Here is a 15,784-nt window from a genome sequence, read left to right on the forward strand (position 1 = left end):
CAGCGACAAAGATTATCTTTCAGCGGTACTGACAGAGCAGCTTAGTGTCCACCAGTCAGAGGAAGGAAGTTCATCTCTACATCATTATTTTGGCCTGAAGGGTTATACCCTAGGTTTTTGAAGTTTTCCAGCAATAACCTTCTCTAGGAGACAAGTGCCCAAGCCTGTCATTCTATAAAATACAGTCAGGATGGGAGAGACGGCCTCCTTTTACTTGATGACAACAGGTAGCCACAAGCGCTGTGTGAAACACAGTTTAAAAGTCCCTCTTCCATACTGGGTTTTGGATCCCCACTGCTGCACTGTGCCTTCCCTACCTCTGCCTTATATAAGTAAGGATCTTTCATCTGCAACACTATAGCCTGCCTCTTTTGTCCTTTCACCCTACTTCACTGGTAGCGCCTTCCAGAGCCTCTGAGGCAGTATACGTTTCCTTTCTTGTTCTCATGTTCACCATCTTGCTATGCTCACCATTTGGCGGCACCTACCAAGCCTCAGAGCACTGCTATGGTAGGTTCTTAAGGGAGATGACTGCTGCTGGTGTGAGAACCATGCTTGCTTTCTCCTCTTCTCCTACTTCTGATTGTAACTTTTGATTTACATTAGAGGGACCCTACAATATCTCCAACCATCTCAATAACAAATTAGCACACAACATCATCCACTGACCAAAGCGTGCTCCAATTAGTACTACCAACATCATAAGCAGGAAGAGCCTATAAGGAGTTTGGGACAGTCTTGGTGAAAAACTATAGTTAATACAGTTAGTATAAGAAAAGTATTACGTGGAAGAGAATCAGCTGCTGCACTTAAAAGGATGCCCAAGAGATGATGTTCATCCGGCCTGCCTGTCATTTCTATTTCCACCCAGCCACTAGGACAGTTTTCTCTTCCCTAATGCTATGCCACCCACTACTAAATCTTCCCACATATGAACTTGTCTCAACACCCTCCGTGCAAAACCACCATACCCCTGTGAGAGCAAACCTTTCACCACTACACTGCAGGATGTTCTGGGAGAGATCCCTCTCACTTCCACCAACTGAAGCTGTTCCACTTTCTTTCAAAAAATTCAAAATTCTCTCAATCATGAAAAGAGAGGCTTTAAAATCCCATCATTAGCACCATCATTATCTTTAAACAGGAAATAAGGAAAACAAACCAGGGTTCTTTCCAAGCTCTTGCAGTTCCCCACACCACTCATATGTTAATATTTGAAGTTATTTGTGGTGTCTGGCTCAGTATGTTGCTAGCAGGAAAAAAAGATAATAAGGCTCACATAAATCATGCTGCTCAAGTAGTAGATCAAATCTAAGCCTGCACCCTACTAATCATTAACCTGTCATGTTCTTCTCATGAGGCCTTAACTCGCTCTGCCACACTTGTCCTCCCCTACCACAAAAAGGATGGACATGTCTCCTTAGTGTTTATTATCTGGATTTTCAAAGCTTAATTTCTGTTACCTTCTGGCTCTCTCAGATTCCACATCACATGCTGAAAAGTCAGTGGAGTGCAGGGAAAGAACACAGACAACATCTTAAGAAAACAACATATGTGGGAAGCAAATGGAGAAACACCAATTTTCCTTGAATGGCAAGCTTCCCAGATAGGCAAAATCCCCACGCTTGAGTATGCAACAGAAAGCAACATTCCCAAGGGGAGGTCTACCCAGAAACCTAACAGACAACAGGGTGGAGTATCAGATGATGGCAGATGTCCTGTTTTCTCCCTGTTATCAATGGAGTAATTTCCCTTCACTACTGCCCATTCCTTATTTATTCCTCTTCAAATCTATCTCCTTTGACACTCTTCTTATCTAACGTCTCTATTTCTTAAAAAATATTTTCATTTACATTTTCTGTTTGTTTTGGGTTTTTGGGGTGTGGGGTTTTGTTTGTTTATTGTTTTTGTTGGTTTTTTTTTATTTTAAGTTTTCAAAAGGATTTCAAATACCCTGCAGCTCTTATGTTCTCTGGTTATATTCCTTTCTTTTTTTTACCAGAACAAAATCAGGCAACTCAACCAATCTCCCTGAGAGGAGAAGACTGCAACAATGTGTCTTCTGCTCCATCATTCCTCAGCTTTGAACACATTGTCCAAGCCTCTATGCTAAATACTAGTTCTAGCTGATGGGTCTGACTTGCACCCTTTTCTGCCCCAGCTCTTGGGGACTATTACTCAGGGAGCAGGCAGAGAGGGCCTGTAACTCCCCAGGAGATCAAGATAAAGGGCCACAGAAAGGCCTATAGACCCCACTGCCTGACAAAGCTTCTTTAGGCCTTGCTAATAAAACTCTCCTGACTTTTTCCTAACCCTTCTCCAAACCCATTCATCTCTTTTTCCCATAATTACCAAGACACTTCCCTTGTTGCATCTCATTTTCTATTCCTTTTTTATGATTTCCTACAATAAAACTATAAATGTACTTTCTGTTCTACAATAATGTCTTATTCTTCTGCTCTGTTCAGATTACATGCAACACTATTCTCAATGCCATCCCATATATCCATGAAACAGAACTCTGGAAAAATAATTTATACATATATATAAAATTCTTTTAATGAAAAAAGAACCCTAATCTACACAGTTACCATAACGTATACTAACTTATACATACATGAGGTGTGTTTTATGATACATATTCTGTTAACAAACACAGTATAATGAAAACTGATGTATAAAGCCATCAACAGATAGCAGAGGCATACTCTATCTCAAAGGAATCAAGAGTCTCTTTATGTGCAATAATATAATCACACTAGCACATGGGAAATATAGCATATCACTGTTCTAATGATTCTGCAACACTTGTTTAGTAGATCACAATTTTTAAATTATACTGAATTAGCACCCCATCTAGTATACAGAAATTAGACCATGGTTCTTACTGTCTGAGTAACTTCTTACAGTCAATTAGCTTCTGATTATTTCAGAAGCAGTGTTTATCCTGACAAAAATGTGATTTCATTCCATAGTATATCTTAAAATAACTGTAAGCCAATTAAATTATATTACTTGCATACAATAAAAACTACAATTCTGCTCATTCTAATTCTGAAATTAGAGTCAAAATTTATTTTCTGTCTAAACCAAGATCATCGAACAAACATTTAAGGAAAGCAAGCTATACATTCGTGAGACTGCAGAAAAGGATCCATCGTTTAATATTCTGCATAATTTCTTTCATAAAAAAAATTAAGAGACTGAATGCCTAACTTACCATGCTGAAGTGCTGACTCACTGTCTGCAGTCTCCTGGTTGCTGCTACACATCAATTTAAACACAGAAAGCTTAAAGTACACCAGCTAATCACAGCAACTCCCTGATCACATGACTTACATCACAGAATGTGAAATAGTGCATTTTTCAAATCACAGCATTCCCTGCCACAGCCTCCTGAATAAACCACTTTTAGTGTAAAAGTGCCACAAATTTCAGTGAGTTTGTGGGTAACACTAAATTAAGGGAAGCAGCTGATACACTTGAAGGCAAGACTGCTGCTCAGCGGGATCTCAAAAGGCTGGAGAACTAGACTGACAGAAAGCTCCTGAAGTTCCACAAAGGCAAATACAACAATGCTGCACCTGGGATAGAATAATCCCTTGCAACAGTACAGGCTGATCAGAAAACCACACCGCAGAAAAAGATCTAGGAATTCTGATGAACATGCTAATGGTGTATTTGTCTGCGTTAGCAAAATGTAGCCAGCAGGTTGGGGGAAGTAGTTATTCCTCTCTGTTCAGCATCTTTGAGACCATAGCAGGAATAACATGAGTAGTTTTGCAGTTCCCAGTGTTTAATTATTATTGAAATATTTATTGCCTTTTACCATTTTCCACACAAACTGTTTGTTCCTGGAGGCACAGGAAAAGCTTCAGGCTAATAATAGAAATTTTGGGACTATTTCCCAGAATCTGTCTTTTGCACCCAGAAAAGAAGGGCTCCTCCTTTTTGTGTCCTTTCAGATCTGGTCCACATACTGTGAACAAAAGATTCTGTCCTTGAACATACAAATAACCAGAATGAAGAATATGCAGTCAGCCATGCTGCAAGAACATGGCAAGATTTGTAACTGCACCTGCTATTTTAACATTAAAAAAGTCAAATCTCATCAGCTCACCAAAAGAAGTTGAGGACACAGTACTTCCATCAACAGTGAGGTGCATTTTGAAAGTCTGACACATTTTTTTTATCACTGGCTAATACAAAGGCTAAAATCCCAATTTAAATGTCCTATTCACTCATTCCTATGCTCACATTGGAGACTTGGTGAATAAAATCATTTGTGGATACCACACCCAAACTAAGAAATGAAGGTGGGCCCATCTTTCTTTCCTCTTCTCTGTTTACTATTTAAATATAAAACTCAATGCTGTATGCACAATGCTAATGATGAAAGAAGAAAAAAAACCAAAAACAACAAAACAAAGAGAAGGGCTGACTTCCAAATGCTTTCAACAAAACATGTAATTGGAAGTTCACTCTTAGTTTGAGTTCCTAGCCAAAATAACAGCCTCACCTGATTCTGTGAGCTACCCAGATGATACACAGTGCCTCTGGTAAATGCTACAGATACAAGTGATAATATAAATAATATTAAAATACTACTGGGGCAGAGCTTGCACTTCAAAAGACGGATCTCGGAGATGGTCACGTCATCTTCATATATCAATATCGCAAGACAGACAGCAAACTTGAAGAACTAAATCATTATAGGAGAGTAACTTCCCAGCTGTAGATGAAAACACGGCTGCTGTCTATTAACAGTGGAAGCAAGCTATTCCTGAGTGTGATAACCAGGAGATTTCTTCAACAGTCACTGAGCTAAGAGGCAATGACAAAATTCTTTATTTGAATTTGGTAAAGAGTAAGTACATGAAAACATCCAATGAGAGAAGATAATGTTGAATGTAGTGAGTATTAATTCAACTTGAAGGACATTAAAAAGTTAAGGATGCACTAATGTTATGGATATCAAATAAGTAGACCGAGTAATGAAGGTAACTGATTAACATCATTAAAAATACTGAATTTCATTATAAACCGGATCAAATGAGTACGGTGAATCCTCAAGTCAGAGATGCAAAAGCTGTATGGAATTCCCACTCTAACCACACAACTGGATGAAAGTCAGAGCTTGAGCAAAGGAGGGAAAGGATAACAGGGTAAGTTGCTGAAAGAGAACTCCTCTTTCAATGCAGGCAACATTGCTAGTTTCTGTGAAATTAAATACTAGACCTAAAATTAGATGAGGTCATAACACTATCCCCACCAAACTGCCCACCTACCCTGCTTCCACCCTTTTGTAGGCTTTCCTTTTGTGTCTATGTTTGTCCAGGAGCTTCTTCTTCATTCACGCTGTTGTTCTTCATCCTCCTGTTATTCTTGACTGGCTTCCCCTTTGTTGGGATGCATCACTTACAAGCATGGAGGAAGTGATGCTTGAGTATTAACCAGCTTTTTTTGGCCCCTCTTCCCTCCATGGTACCCTACCATGTAGATCCCTGAAAGGGCTGGTCTGCTCTTGTGAAGTCCAGGGTAGTGAGCTTGCTGTGTTCCCTCCTTGCTGCCCTAAGAATCCTGAAATCTACGATTTCATGGTCACTGCTGCCAAGGATGCCCTTGAGCTTCACATTCCCCACCAACCCATCGTTGTTGGTGAGAGCAAGGTCCAGCACAGCCCCCTCCTATTGGTTCCTATATCACTTGGAGAAGGAGTTTACCACCAACACATTCCAGGAACCTCCTGGATTGCTTGTGCCCTGCTGTACTGCTCCCAAAAGATATCACGGTGGCTGAAGTCCCCCATGAGGACCAGAGCTTGTGCTGCTCCTACCTGTCTATAGCAGGCTTCACTCATTAAGTCTTCTTGGTCCAGGAGACTGTAGCAGGTCCCCACTATAATACAACCTGTCCCTGCCCCCCCTTTAATCCTGACCCCTAAGCTCTTGGTTGGCTCCTCATCCACCCCTGGTGGAGCTCTGTGCACTCCAGCTGGTCACTGACATAGAGGGCAGCAACTCCTCCTTGTCTCCCCTTCCTGTTCCTCCTGAAGAGCCTGTATCCTTCCATTCCAACACTCTGCCACTGGAGCTATCCCACGTCTCCATAATGCCAGTAAGATCATTGCCTTGCAGGCGCAGGTACCTCTCTTAACTCCCCTTGTTTATTCCCCATGCTATATGTGTTTGCAAGTTGGGCCACGTATGTTTATGTGAGCATTTAAGTAGCTCATGCATATTTGAGAAGAGAAAAAATAGCTGATTTAGGTCACTGTAAGTCCACTAATTATTCTGTCTGTTGCCACTCAGATTAAAGACAGAAAAAATGAGATAAAAACATAAATACATTTGGCAAAGGCACATCATAGTAGATTCACCATGTAACTCTGAGAAATCGAAGGTCCTCTAAAATGGAAATGTGATCATTCTAATAAGGAATTCAGTAAAGGACATGGTAAGATTAATTAAGATAATGAAGAACATGGTTCTTAACAGTGTTATATACCTGCTGTTAGATTGACTAATGGAGAGACGATGATGGATGGTATGAAAGAGGAAAGCAGCTGACAAAATTAACAGCAGAATTCAAGGCTCAGCCTTGTGACTTATTTTAGCACTTTAATTTGCAGCTTTGTCATAAACAAAAGTATGGTGCAATACTAAGCAGAAAGACACCTATAGTACAGAAAAAGAAGATGGAATATGATGCAGAAGAAATCAGATAATCTGAAATAAATCTGGGCTGTAAAATCCCCAGTAATGAGGACAGTGAAATTCTGGAGCAGCATCTCAAGAGTAAAGACAGCTGATACCTTTTTAGTGCCATGTAGCTGGTCAACTTATGACTGGAAATGTATGATATGAAGCTTGCAACAATCTTGAAGTCAGTAGTCTAAGAATTCCTTTTACAGTACAATACTGAAATGCCTTCAATAGTCTTCATAATTTGAAGAGAAATTAGCAATTGAATGGTCTTTGCTTATAGCTTACTAAGTATTAAACCCTCTAGTGAAAGAAATCATATCCTGCTGTGAATCCATGTCCATTCAAAGGTCCCAAAATGAAAACAGACATCCAGTGTTGTACAGACATCTTCTAGCATAACATGTATTTTTCAGTATCACATTTGTTTCCATTAACTGGCACATTTAACATTTTCAGTGTTGCATAAGAATTAAACCTCAGCAGACTGCATACCACTGCTCTCTTCCCAAGCATTTCACTACTACACTCAAGCATCCAACAAACTCACAAAGACTTTGCCTACAGAAGAATCTAAAATGATTTAAATCGTTTTTCTGGAGTGTCTTACTTTACCCACTATGAGAATTTCCTGGTCTTTCCACATCCTCCTGATCTATTCAGGTTTCTCTTAATCATTTGCAATAAAACTTTTTTAACTACACTTCAAACAGAAATTTGACCCAAGTTATTACTACTCTGACTTCCTACCAATCCAAGAGGTTAGGTAAAAAAGAGAACACATATAAACCCAAATCCAGAGAATAATTATTTTTTCATAAGCAATAAAATAAAAATGCCTATCATCAGTAAAAACCACAGCAGTACAAATAATTATTTCTTAGAAAATTTTGTTTTGCTTAAGCAAATACCTCAACAACTTAAGTCTTAAAGGCATGTCACATTTTTTTTCATAAATAATATCTTAATTGATAATCTAATCCATAGGAAATTTGAAATCATTAAAAATAAGCAGAGATGTAGTTCTTACCTCAGGATGAAACTGCTGCTCTGGACGAGAATGACAATATTGACAGCTATCCCCACTTTCACACCCTGAAGGTTCACCCCATTCATCTGCATGTTTTACTTTGGGGCAAGGAGTGGACCTAGAAAAAAGTGATGTTCAGAGCATGTCTGCATCTAATTCTTAGCAGAAGTCTCAACGAATTTCCCACTAAAATCTTAGCACCTTAGGTTCTGGGACCTACAAAGTTACAAATTCTGAGACATTCTGACTTTCTGTAAATTCTTTGATAGAAAGTTGAGCTACTAGGATTCTATCTTCTGTCTAACGACATTTATTCACAGTCCTGAGACTGTCAAGCAAAGCGCATCAATTCTAAACTTTGTATTGCTCCACAAAAAAGACCCAGCAAAACCAACGAAGAAACCAGAATGTAAGAAAGTGATGAAAAATGATATAATGATGAGTGATGTAATGGTAAAAAGAGAGAATGCATTAAATCTTGCTTTTAAAAATACTGCTCAGAAATTGAAATTTATAGAATGAAATCAGAAAACAAGACAGAAAATTTAATCGATCCTTTTGTCACAAAGGTTTGAGTTAGTGATTCCAAGTTTTTACAGAAATTGCTTTCATTCTTAACAGGTAAGAAGGATATTGCCATTACAGATTCATGATTTTTGTCTTTAGAACTGCCTGATCATTCTCAACAGACACTTTTTTTTCCCCAAAAAAAAGTTTAGCACGGCTACTGGGAAACATATGGTTGTATTCCACTAGGAACATCCAATTGCGTTATAGAAGAACCCAGCTGACCAGTCCATTTAAGAAAAGCTGTCTGACTGACCAACAAGTCTATTGTTAATAAGTATTATGTACCTGTATTTGAATTTTCTGGGATTTCGTCTTCTATCTCGACTACTGTGATAGTGTGGACATGCATATCCCTGGCGGCAGAGTCTGGGTGGCTTGGGACACTGTTCTGTCTTGTAGCCAGCTAATACAAAACTTGTGTCTGTAAACAGGTCAACAATTAAAAGAAATAAACAACTAAATTTTGTATTCAGAGTGTCTCCAGTGAGCATGGGCATCATACTGCTTTTGGTAAAAAATTTATGATTTTTTGGTGTAAAATTATAGGCCACTCCATTTGTATAAACTCAGACTGACTTCTGCAGGTTTTAATAAAAGTCTAACACATTTACACGCAAAGCAATCATCATTGCTTTTATATTCAATACCAATATTACAATGAAGTACACAAATAAAGCACTGCAATCTACTGGTAGAGAAACTACCCAGGAATTCTAATTATATACATCCAACATTTTGAAACCAAAAATTTGAAAATAAAATATTCATTTTAATAAGACGAAGACTAAAAGCTCATGCAATTTTACATCTGGATTTCTCTTAAGTTTAGTGTTGACAATCTTTATTTCACTAAAACTGCTTTCATGTTAGGGCATGTTAAGGCTGTCCAGTAAAATCTTCCTGGACAAAGTTTAAGACTCTTTGGAAAAGAGGCTTTGCCTCTGTCTCTACCCCTTTGGTTCGAGGAAGGAGGAACTAAGAAATGACGAACAAGGTTCTGTGTAGAGACAGAAAGATTCAAAGAAAAATGGAGCAAGTAAATAAATTAGAAGGTACAATTTAGATAACGGCAAGCATGGGTTTGTGAGGAGTAAATCATGTCAATCCAATCTAACTTCTTCCTAACATGGGAAAATGGATGTAGGTAAAACAGAAGTAGTCAATGTCATTTATCTTTAACTCAGCATTTTAGCCTGATGTTCTCAAAAATGAACTGCACAATACTACAAGATACCTGTAGAATTTGTGAAAAACTAGCTGAAGAAATGTTCTCAAAATTTCACTAATGATACACATAGAAAGATTACAATGTGTGAGGGGGGTGAGGCACTGCCACAGGGTGCCCAGAGAAGCTGCGGCTGCCCCATTCTTGGCAGTGCTCAGGGCCAGGTTGGATGGGGCTTGGAGCAAGCTGCTCTAGGGAAAGGAGTCCTTGCCCATGGCAGGGGTGTTGGAACTGGATGAGCTTTCTATCAACTCACAAACTGCATTAACATAACCATGCATTCAGATGCGCAGAACAGACAATCAGAAATATAAATAAAAGGTAAAAATGTACCAACATGTTGGTTTTCACAGATAGCTTAAAACAAAGTTGTCCTGGCACTACTGCTTATAACCTATTTCTATAAGAATTTTAAGTTGCTCCAAGTAAAAGGCTAAATTTTAGGCAGACAACAAAACAGGGTCAAAACATACTCTTTTGCCAAGTTCTGAAACAGGAATACTACAACACTATAAGCATATCCTCAGAAATGTAGGTGCTTTCCTCCACTTTCTTCTCCTGCCACTTCAGATATGCTGTGGTATTGTCTATCTTTAAGCAAGTTACCCTTTACTTCTCTTTCCCAACCATTTGCCATGTATGCCTTTACTCTTCTGACTTAATTTCAGTTACCAACTTACAATAGCTGGCTGTGATTTCTAGCCAGCAGTTCTCAGGATCAAATCTAATATAAGGCCTCCACAGTTCTGAAACTTCCCTCATAAATGTCTTCAATAATCTCACCTTATAACTGAGCCAAAGAAAACATTTCGTTTTCTCTACTCACATCTATCTTTGTTTTCTTAATTTACTGTCTGCTCTTACTCAATTTTTTTCCCCTTGAAACATTATTCTCCTTCATTTATGGGAATTCGGTTATATTCACACTTTCCTCTCAATCCCTCCCTGCAGCATATCTTCCAACTTCAGTATTGTCTTATGCCTACGATTCCTAGGATTGGCAGGAATGCTGTACAAATGCCTGAAAAGGTAATTAATTGTTCTTTTTTACATCATACTTCAGAGACATTTTTTTCTCTATTGCTTAGGCATGGGACTCAGTCTTTCCAAGCTGCCTAGGGCGTTTCTGTTGTTTACGTTCTCTTACCTCTTGTTTAGTTTGTAAAGCCTCTGGGAAAAATCCACCTTTTCATTCTGTGACTACAGCATACAACACAAATGACAGTTGATCTGTGACAAGTGCTACTATACACCACAGTAACCAAAATAATTAATCTTACATTTATTTTTAAACAGCTGCTCAGCAAAACTACATATTTTCCAGTTGCTTTCATGCCTTTTGTTTTTATTCTTTTTGTCAGAAGTCCTTCATTGCTTCCACCACTGCAGATGAAGGTAGCTCTTCTGACATATAATCACAATATACCCAGCTCCTCTACATATGCCTGCCTGCCTGCCATATTGTACTATTTGCTCATTTTCATCTCCACAAAGCTTCTACCCCTCCCCAAGTTCACTTCAGGCCCCTGCAGCCTTTCTCTAGAAGATATATATGTCAATGGAAATGCAAACTAACTGCATAGCCGGACAGCTAACAGTAAATTCCTTCATTTGCCTTTTCTCACTGGAAGCATCATGGAACAGTCATTCTCCTTCACTACCCGTCAACCTTCCTAAAACTTAGGCAGGTTTAAAATGTTGGAGCCACCCCTACACAGTATGGCTGACAACTAGGCATCAATTTTAAAGCTGCCAGGAGAATAAGAAAGCACAACTGGAAAAGTAAAAAAGGATCAGCAACAATACTGGGACAAATGTATAGGAACAGTACTAGCAGAAAACCAGTTTCTTCTGTTATGCTTTAAGATCACCACAACACAAAATCATGTTTTTAGTTCTAACTCTACAATAGCCTCAACACATGCTTATATAGAAATGTATGTACCAAAAATTAACAAATCACTTATTGAAATCTGTTTCCAAATAAATTGCAGCAGGATTCTATCAATTACTTTTGCTAAGTAAAAACTACCATTTTTCCTTAATGTCATTGATAATACTATAAAAATCTAGGACTGAAAGAAATCACTTACTCATCTCCATCTGGGCAGATTCCTGTAGTCTCATCATATTTTGTACAATAAACATCTGGACTGTAGTTAAAAGTCCCATCACGCCTTTGTATAGGTCTACGACGATGCTGATTTAGGAAATGCCAATGAAATGGTAAATGGTCTGTGCTGGGTACACTTGTGCTGCAAAAATAGGGGGCATGGCTCTGTCCTAAATTCCTTTAGATACCTAAAAAAATTAAACCGTGTTACAAGTTTATCTTGTTGGAGGCAAATTTTTACAGTATTAACAAGTCACTTAACAATTCAGTGCACATAGCCCGAGAAAAATTCTACAAATGTACCTGCATACAGTTTTAGTTCTATGCACAATGCACTGTTTAGTTGTTGCACACAAGTGACTTTCATTATTTTGATAAAACATATTACTAATAAAATACAGTGGAACACCTGGCAAATTACACTGTATTGTAACTAAGCTAAAATCAAATAAACACATTAGTTTAAAAAGAACAACATTTAGAATATTGTACAAAGTAACCACCAAAGAGATTATAAATCAAACAAGTAATTAGAATAAGCATTCACATTGCTTGCTACCATACAATGTAGTCCTACAAAGGCTATTTTACATAAAAACCCCACATCTAATTTAAACTAGTCTTTAATCACAACATTCAGAGAATATGGACACACTGTATAAAAAGCTAAAGGGTTAAAATAGCTTTATGAAAGTTACCAGGGCTATGAGAGAGCTGCATCAAGCTTACTTTAGCAACTATTATGTTTGTGTTGAGGCAGTCTGAGATCTTTGGAGGTTACTTAGGCGTCAGTAAGACACTCCTTCTTTAGCATGCAGGGCACAAAAGCTACTTAGAAAGTCCAATACTTCTTTCCACAGAATATCAAGATCATGCCAGACTGGGCACTACTGTGGCATTTGTCAAAGAATGTAAGACAGCACTTCTTCCTGCCTCAGTTTATATGTCTATTAGCCAACTTAGCAATTTCATTACTTTGCTAAAGTGATGTGGTATTTGCAGAGGAAAGGGTATATGGGGACTTCACAGAAGAACCTTAGAATTCTAAGACGTCTCTAAAAGAACTTAAGACATCACACAAAGAAGGATGAGAAAGAGGAATTGGGCATCTTTTCTTTCCCAGGTGCTTAAATTGGCACATGGGGGATCCTGTGACACAGAATGATGAAACATGCCTTTAAGTTTAGACAAGAATCTTCAAACTACCCAGGACTGTAGGGAAGGGAAAAACCAAACAAAAACACCCCACACTAAAATAGATTATTTGTACGTTAAGGGCTGTAGCAGTATCTGAGTAAATGGCCTCATTTCTGCAGTCTTTCTGAGCATGCTAGAAATGTGATGTTCTAGAAGTGAAGTTACAAAGATGGGAGTAAAGGTAGGTGACAAATCATTGTACATGTGTGGAGAGCACCTGCTCCTACACGAGATGGGCTGTCAGTAATGCCAGCGGGCTGCAGGGACTTTATAGACCATAAAAGAAAACAGGCAGGCTTGTCGAGAGGATGGCAAGCACACGGGAACTGTCTTTCAGTACAGGAAGGTCTGCAAAAATTACCACGGCAACATCCCACGGGTTCGAGCTGAGGCTGGCTGCGAAACGCTCATAAGTGGGAAGACTGCTGTTATAGCTCGGAGAGAGCGGTCTCGGAGCGCGGAAGGGTGCTGCAGGGCTCGGGATACCGGAGCACACCGTGCAGGCAGGAGAGGCCCAACCGTGGGAGCAGATGCAAAGCGAGGAGAACGGCCGCAGGGGCCCTGCCGCAGCCCTGCCCGCAGCACCACTAACTGACCGGCACAGAACGAGACTTCCTCCCCGAGATGCCTGGGGCGGGGAAAGGAACACGGCGGGAGCCGCCCGGGGACAGGTCTCCTCACAGATCTCCCCCCAGCGCAGCAGGCCGCGCGGAACAGGCCTGGAACACCAGCGGGCCCTTCGCCTCTGGTCCCAGAGCCCTTCCCAGGCTGGGGCCCGGGGCGCCCGCAGGCCGCAGTACCTACGTGTAGTGCGTTAGCTGCTCGGTCTGCGCAGAACCGCCCGCACCCCGACACGGCTTCAGCAACCGACGGCATCTTCCGCGGCCGCCCAGAGCGCAGGCGCAGCTCGGCCCTTCCGGCCCCGCCCCTTCCGGCCCCGCCCCCTACAACGCGGACGCGCTCCGTGCGGACCGCGCCTCCCGCAGCGCTCCAACAAGACGCTGCAGGCAGAGCCGGCAAGAGCGTCTACGCCTTCATAGCAAGAGACAATGAGAATAGCTTTATAGGTAATCATCTTTATTAAACACCTATCATTACCCAAAAATAAGGCACGCACAAAGAGGCAGCTCTTTTATTTCCTCAAATACAATTAGTACATTGCTGGGTGCATTGATTTAAAGAACGTGCAGAAAGCGAAGTAGTCAGAGTAACAGGCATTACACGTTAGGGCAATATAATCTAGAATCACTTTTATTCGCCAGGATGCCCGAATGAGCATATCTCAGTTGCAACAATCTACTGCAGTAGAAATTGAATCCTAGAACTAATTAAACCTCATGGCAGTAGCAAACCAACCATACTCAATTATTAAGCAACACCTGGATGTCCTGATTTTGCTCAACAGCAAAATTAAAGCATAGTGCGCATAGAGACTCTTCGGCAGTGTCAGACAAACATGATGCTGTGACAGTTTTCGCTGTAGTCTTACCGGCTGCTGCCATGGTTGGAGTTACTGGTTGTTGTGGGAGGTGGTGGTGATGGTGTTTTGGGTTTATTTATTTTCTTTTCTTTTTAAAGATTAAGTATTTTAATGGCACATAAAGTTTTACATTTTTACATTAGGAAGCTTAAAAGGAATGCCTCTAACTTTGAAGGGAAATAGGTTGTAGGAGTAGCTTAAATTCCTCCTCTCCATGAAAAGCGTCCAGAGTGTGCAAGTTTGAGTATTGATATAAGGAAAAAACATACTACGTTGTTCATGAAACGAAGGGTTTCCTCCTAACACATTGCAACTAAATCATCTCAATTCCCTACTGTCATGGTTTGAGCATGTTTTGAGGGTGTTTTTGTTCAAATACCTCAAAACATGCTCAAACCATGACACCTACAAAGCCTCTCCTCTGAGTAATGATAATCTAAATCAGGCATGCCCAAAAGGTTATAGTCAGAAAGCAAGCACCAAGTATGCATTAAGGGTTGAAGATGATTTCTACACCATTTAGTAGAATTACAACAAAAAACAAAACCCTCCCCCAAAAAACAGAATACAGAATCACATATTAATGAAACGTACACTTACAGTTGTCTTCAATGCAAGTTGCATATACTCTGTGACTAGCAAAATGTCAAATGAAGGTCACCTTCAGCAACAATTTCACAGACTTACAGCTTTGATATTCTAATATACTGTGGATGTAAGAAAAATGATCCACGAAGAAGAGATGGGTTGTATAAAATGTATCTTCAAATGCAAGTTGATTTTCAATACATCCTGTCCACCCCTATGGCGCAGTGCAAGAATAATCTATTCTCTGTGCTACCAGCTTAGATTACTAAAACCAGCACTGAAAGCAGCACGACACATGAAGGAATCAAGCTTGTAAGGCAAGCCTGCAAAAACAAGTTCTCCCATTACACTGCTAGTACAGTGAATGCCAGCAAACTTTTGGCAGCTCCTTCACTGCAGCCGCATTCCCGTCCTCCTCATTTCTCCTTCTGAAGTTGCAAGGGAGGGTCGCTTCTCTGCGCCACATCTGAAGAGTCCGTCACCTGACCAGAGAAAACTGCTTCCAGTCGCTCATCGATCTCCGTTGGTTCCCTGAACACACACCAGAGCAGGAACCCAGTGCACACGAGGCTGACGGGCAGCACCTTCACCCACGGCCTCTCGTGGTCGCTCCCCATGGACTGGCTGACGCTCCACACCCGCGGGCTGGCCTTGCTGGTGGAGAAGAGGATGGGCGCCCCGTCCTCCGGCTCCGGGCCCCGCGGCCGCGCCAGCCACCGCCGGCTGCCCGGCGAGCGCAGGAGCCGCGTCCTGCAAAGACACCGGCGTCAGGGGCGGCGGACGCTGGGCCGCCCCCCCCCCCCCACGGCCCCCCCCTCACCGCCAGCCCAGCGCCCAGCTCATGCCGCCCGCGCCGCCGCCCCGCGCACAGCGGAAG

General features: G+C 40.8%; 2 protein-coding genes across 6 annotated transcripts in view; both read right to left on the minus strand.

Moving 5' to 3' along the window:
- Positions 1-13,734, minus strand: part of LOC117435855 (putative E3 ubiquitin-protein ligase UNKL) — a 20,694-nt gene extending 6,960 nt beyond the window's left edge. For 3 of the 5 annotated variants that reach the window (XM_034065318.1, XM_034065320.1, XM_034065319.1), the window contains exons 1-4: positions 13,644-13,734; positions 11,623-11,830; positions 8,590-8,725; positions 7,735-7,852 (exon numbers count right to left, since the gene is read on the minus strand). In XM_034065318.1, coding sequence (XP_033921209.1) covers positions 7,735-7,852; positions 8,590-8,725; positions 11,623-11,701 — 333 coding nt within the window. In that variant the 5' untranslated portion in view covers positions 11,702-11,830; positions 13,644-13,734. Of the gene's footprint in view, positions 1-5,050; positions 5,137-7,734; positions 7,853-8,589; positions 8,726-11,622; positions 11,831-12,371; positions 12,466-13,643 lie in introns of those variants that run through there. The other 2 variants (XM_034065322.1, XM_034065321.1) reach the window with 2 other exon arrangements.
- Positions 13,735-13,899: 165 nt separating this feature from the next.
- On the minus strand, positions 13,900-15,752 carry UQCC4 (ubiquinol-cytochrome c reductase complex assembly factor 4). Its single transcript, XM_034065480.1, has 2 exons — positions 15,728-15,752; positions 13,900-15,657 (listed from the first exon to the last, which is right to left on the minus strand). The coding sequence occupies exons 1-2, from the start codon at positions 15,748-15,750 to the stop codon at positions 15,324-15,326; spliced, it is 357 nt and encodes a 118-aa protein (XP_033921371.1). The 5' UTR covers positions 15,751-15,752; the 3' UTR covers positions 13,900-15,323.
- Positions 15,753-15,784: the final 32 nt, after the last annotated feature.

Source organism: Melopsittacus undulatus, chromosome 8, assembly GCF_012275295.1.
Source record: "Melopsittacus undulatus isolate bMelUnd1 chromosome 8, bMelUnd1.mat.Z, whole genome shotgun sequence".
Classification (NCBI taxonomy): domain Eukaryota; kingdom Metazoa; phylum Chordata; class Aves; order Psittaciformes; family Psittaculidae; genus Melopsittacus; species Melopsittacus undulatus.

Excerpts from the sequence above, each read along its gene's own strand:
- UQCC4 (XM_034065480.1), bottom strand. The coding sequence starts at position 15,750 with ATGAGCTGGGCGCTGGGCTGGCG. Across the intron at positions 15,658-15,727 it reads AGCTGGGCGCTGGGCTGGCG|GACGCGGCTCCTGCGCTCGC; the intron begins GTGAGGGGGGGG and ends GTGTCTTTGCAG.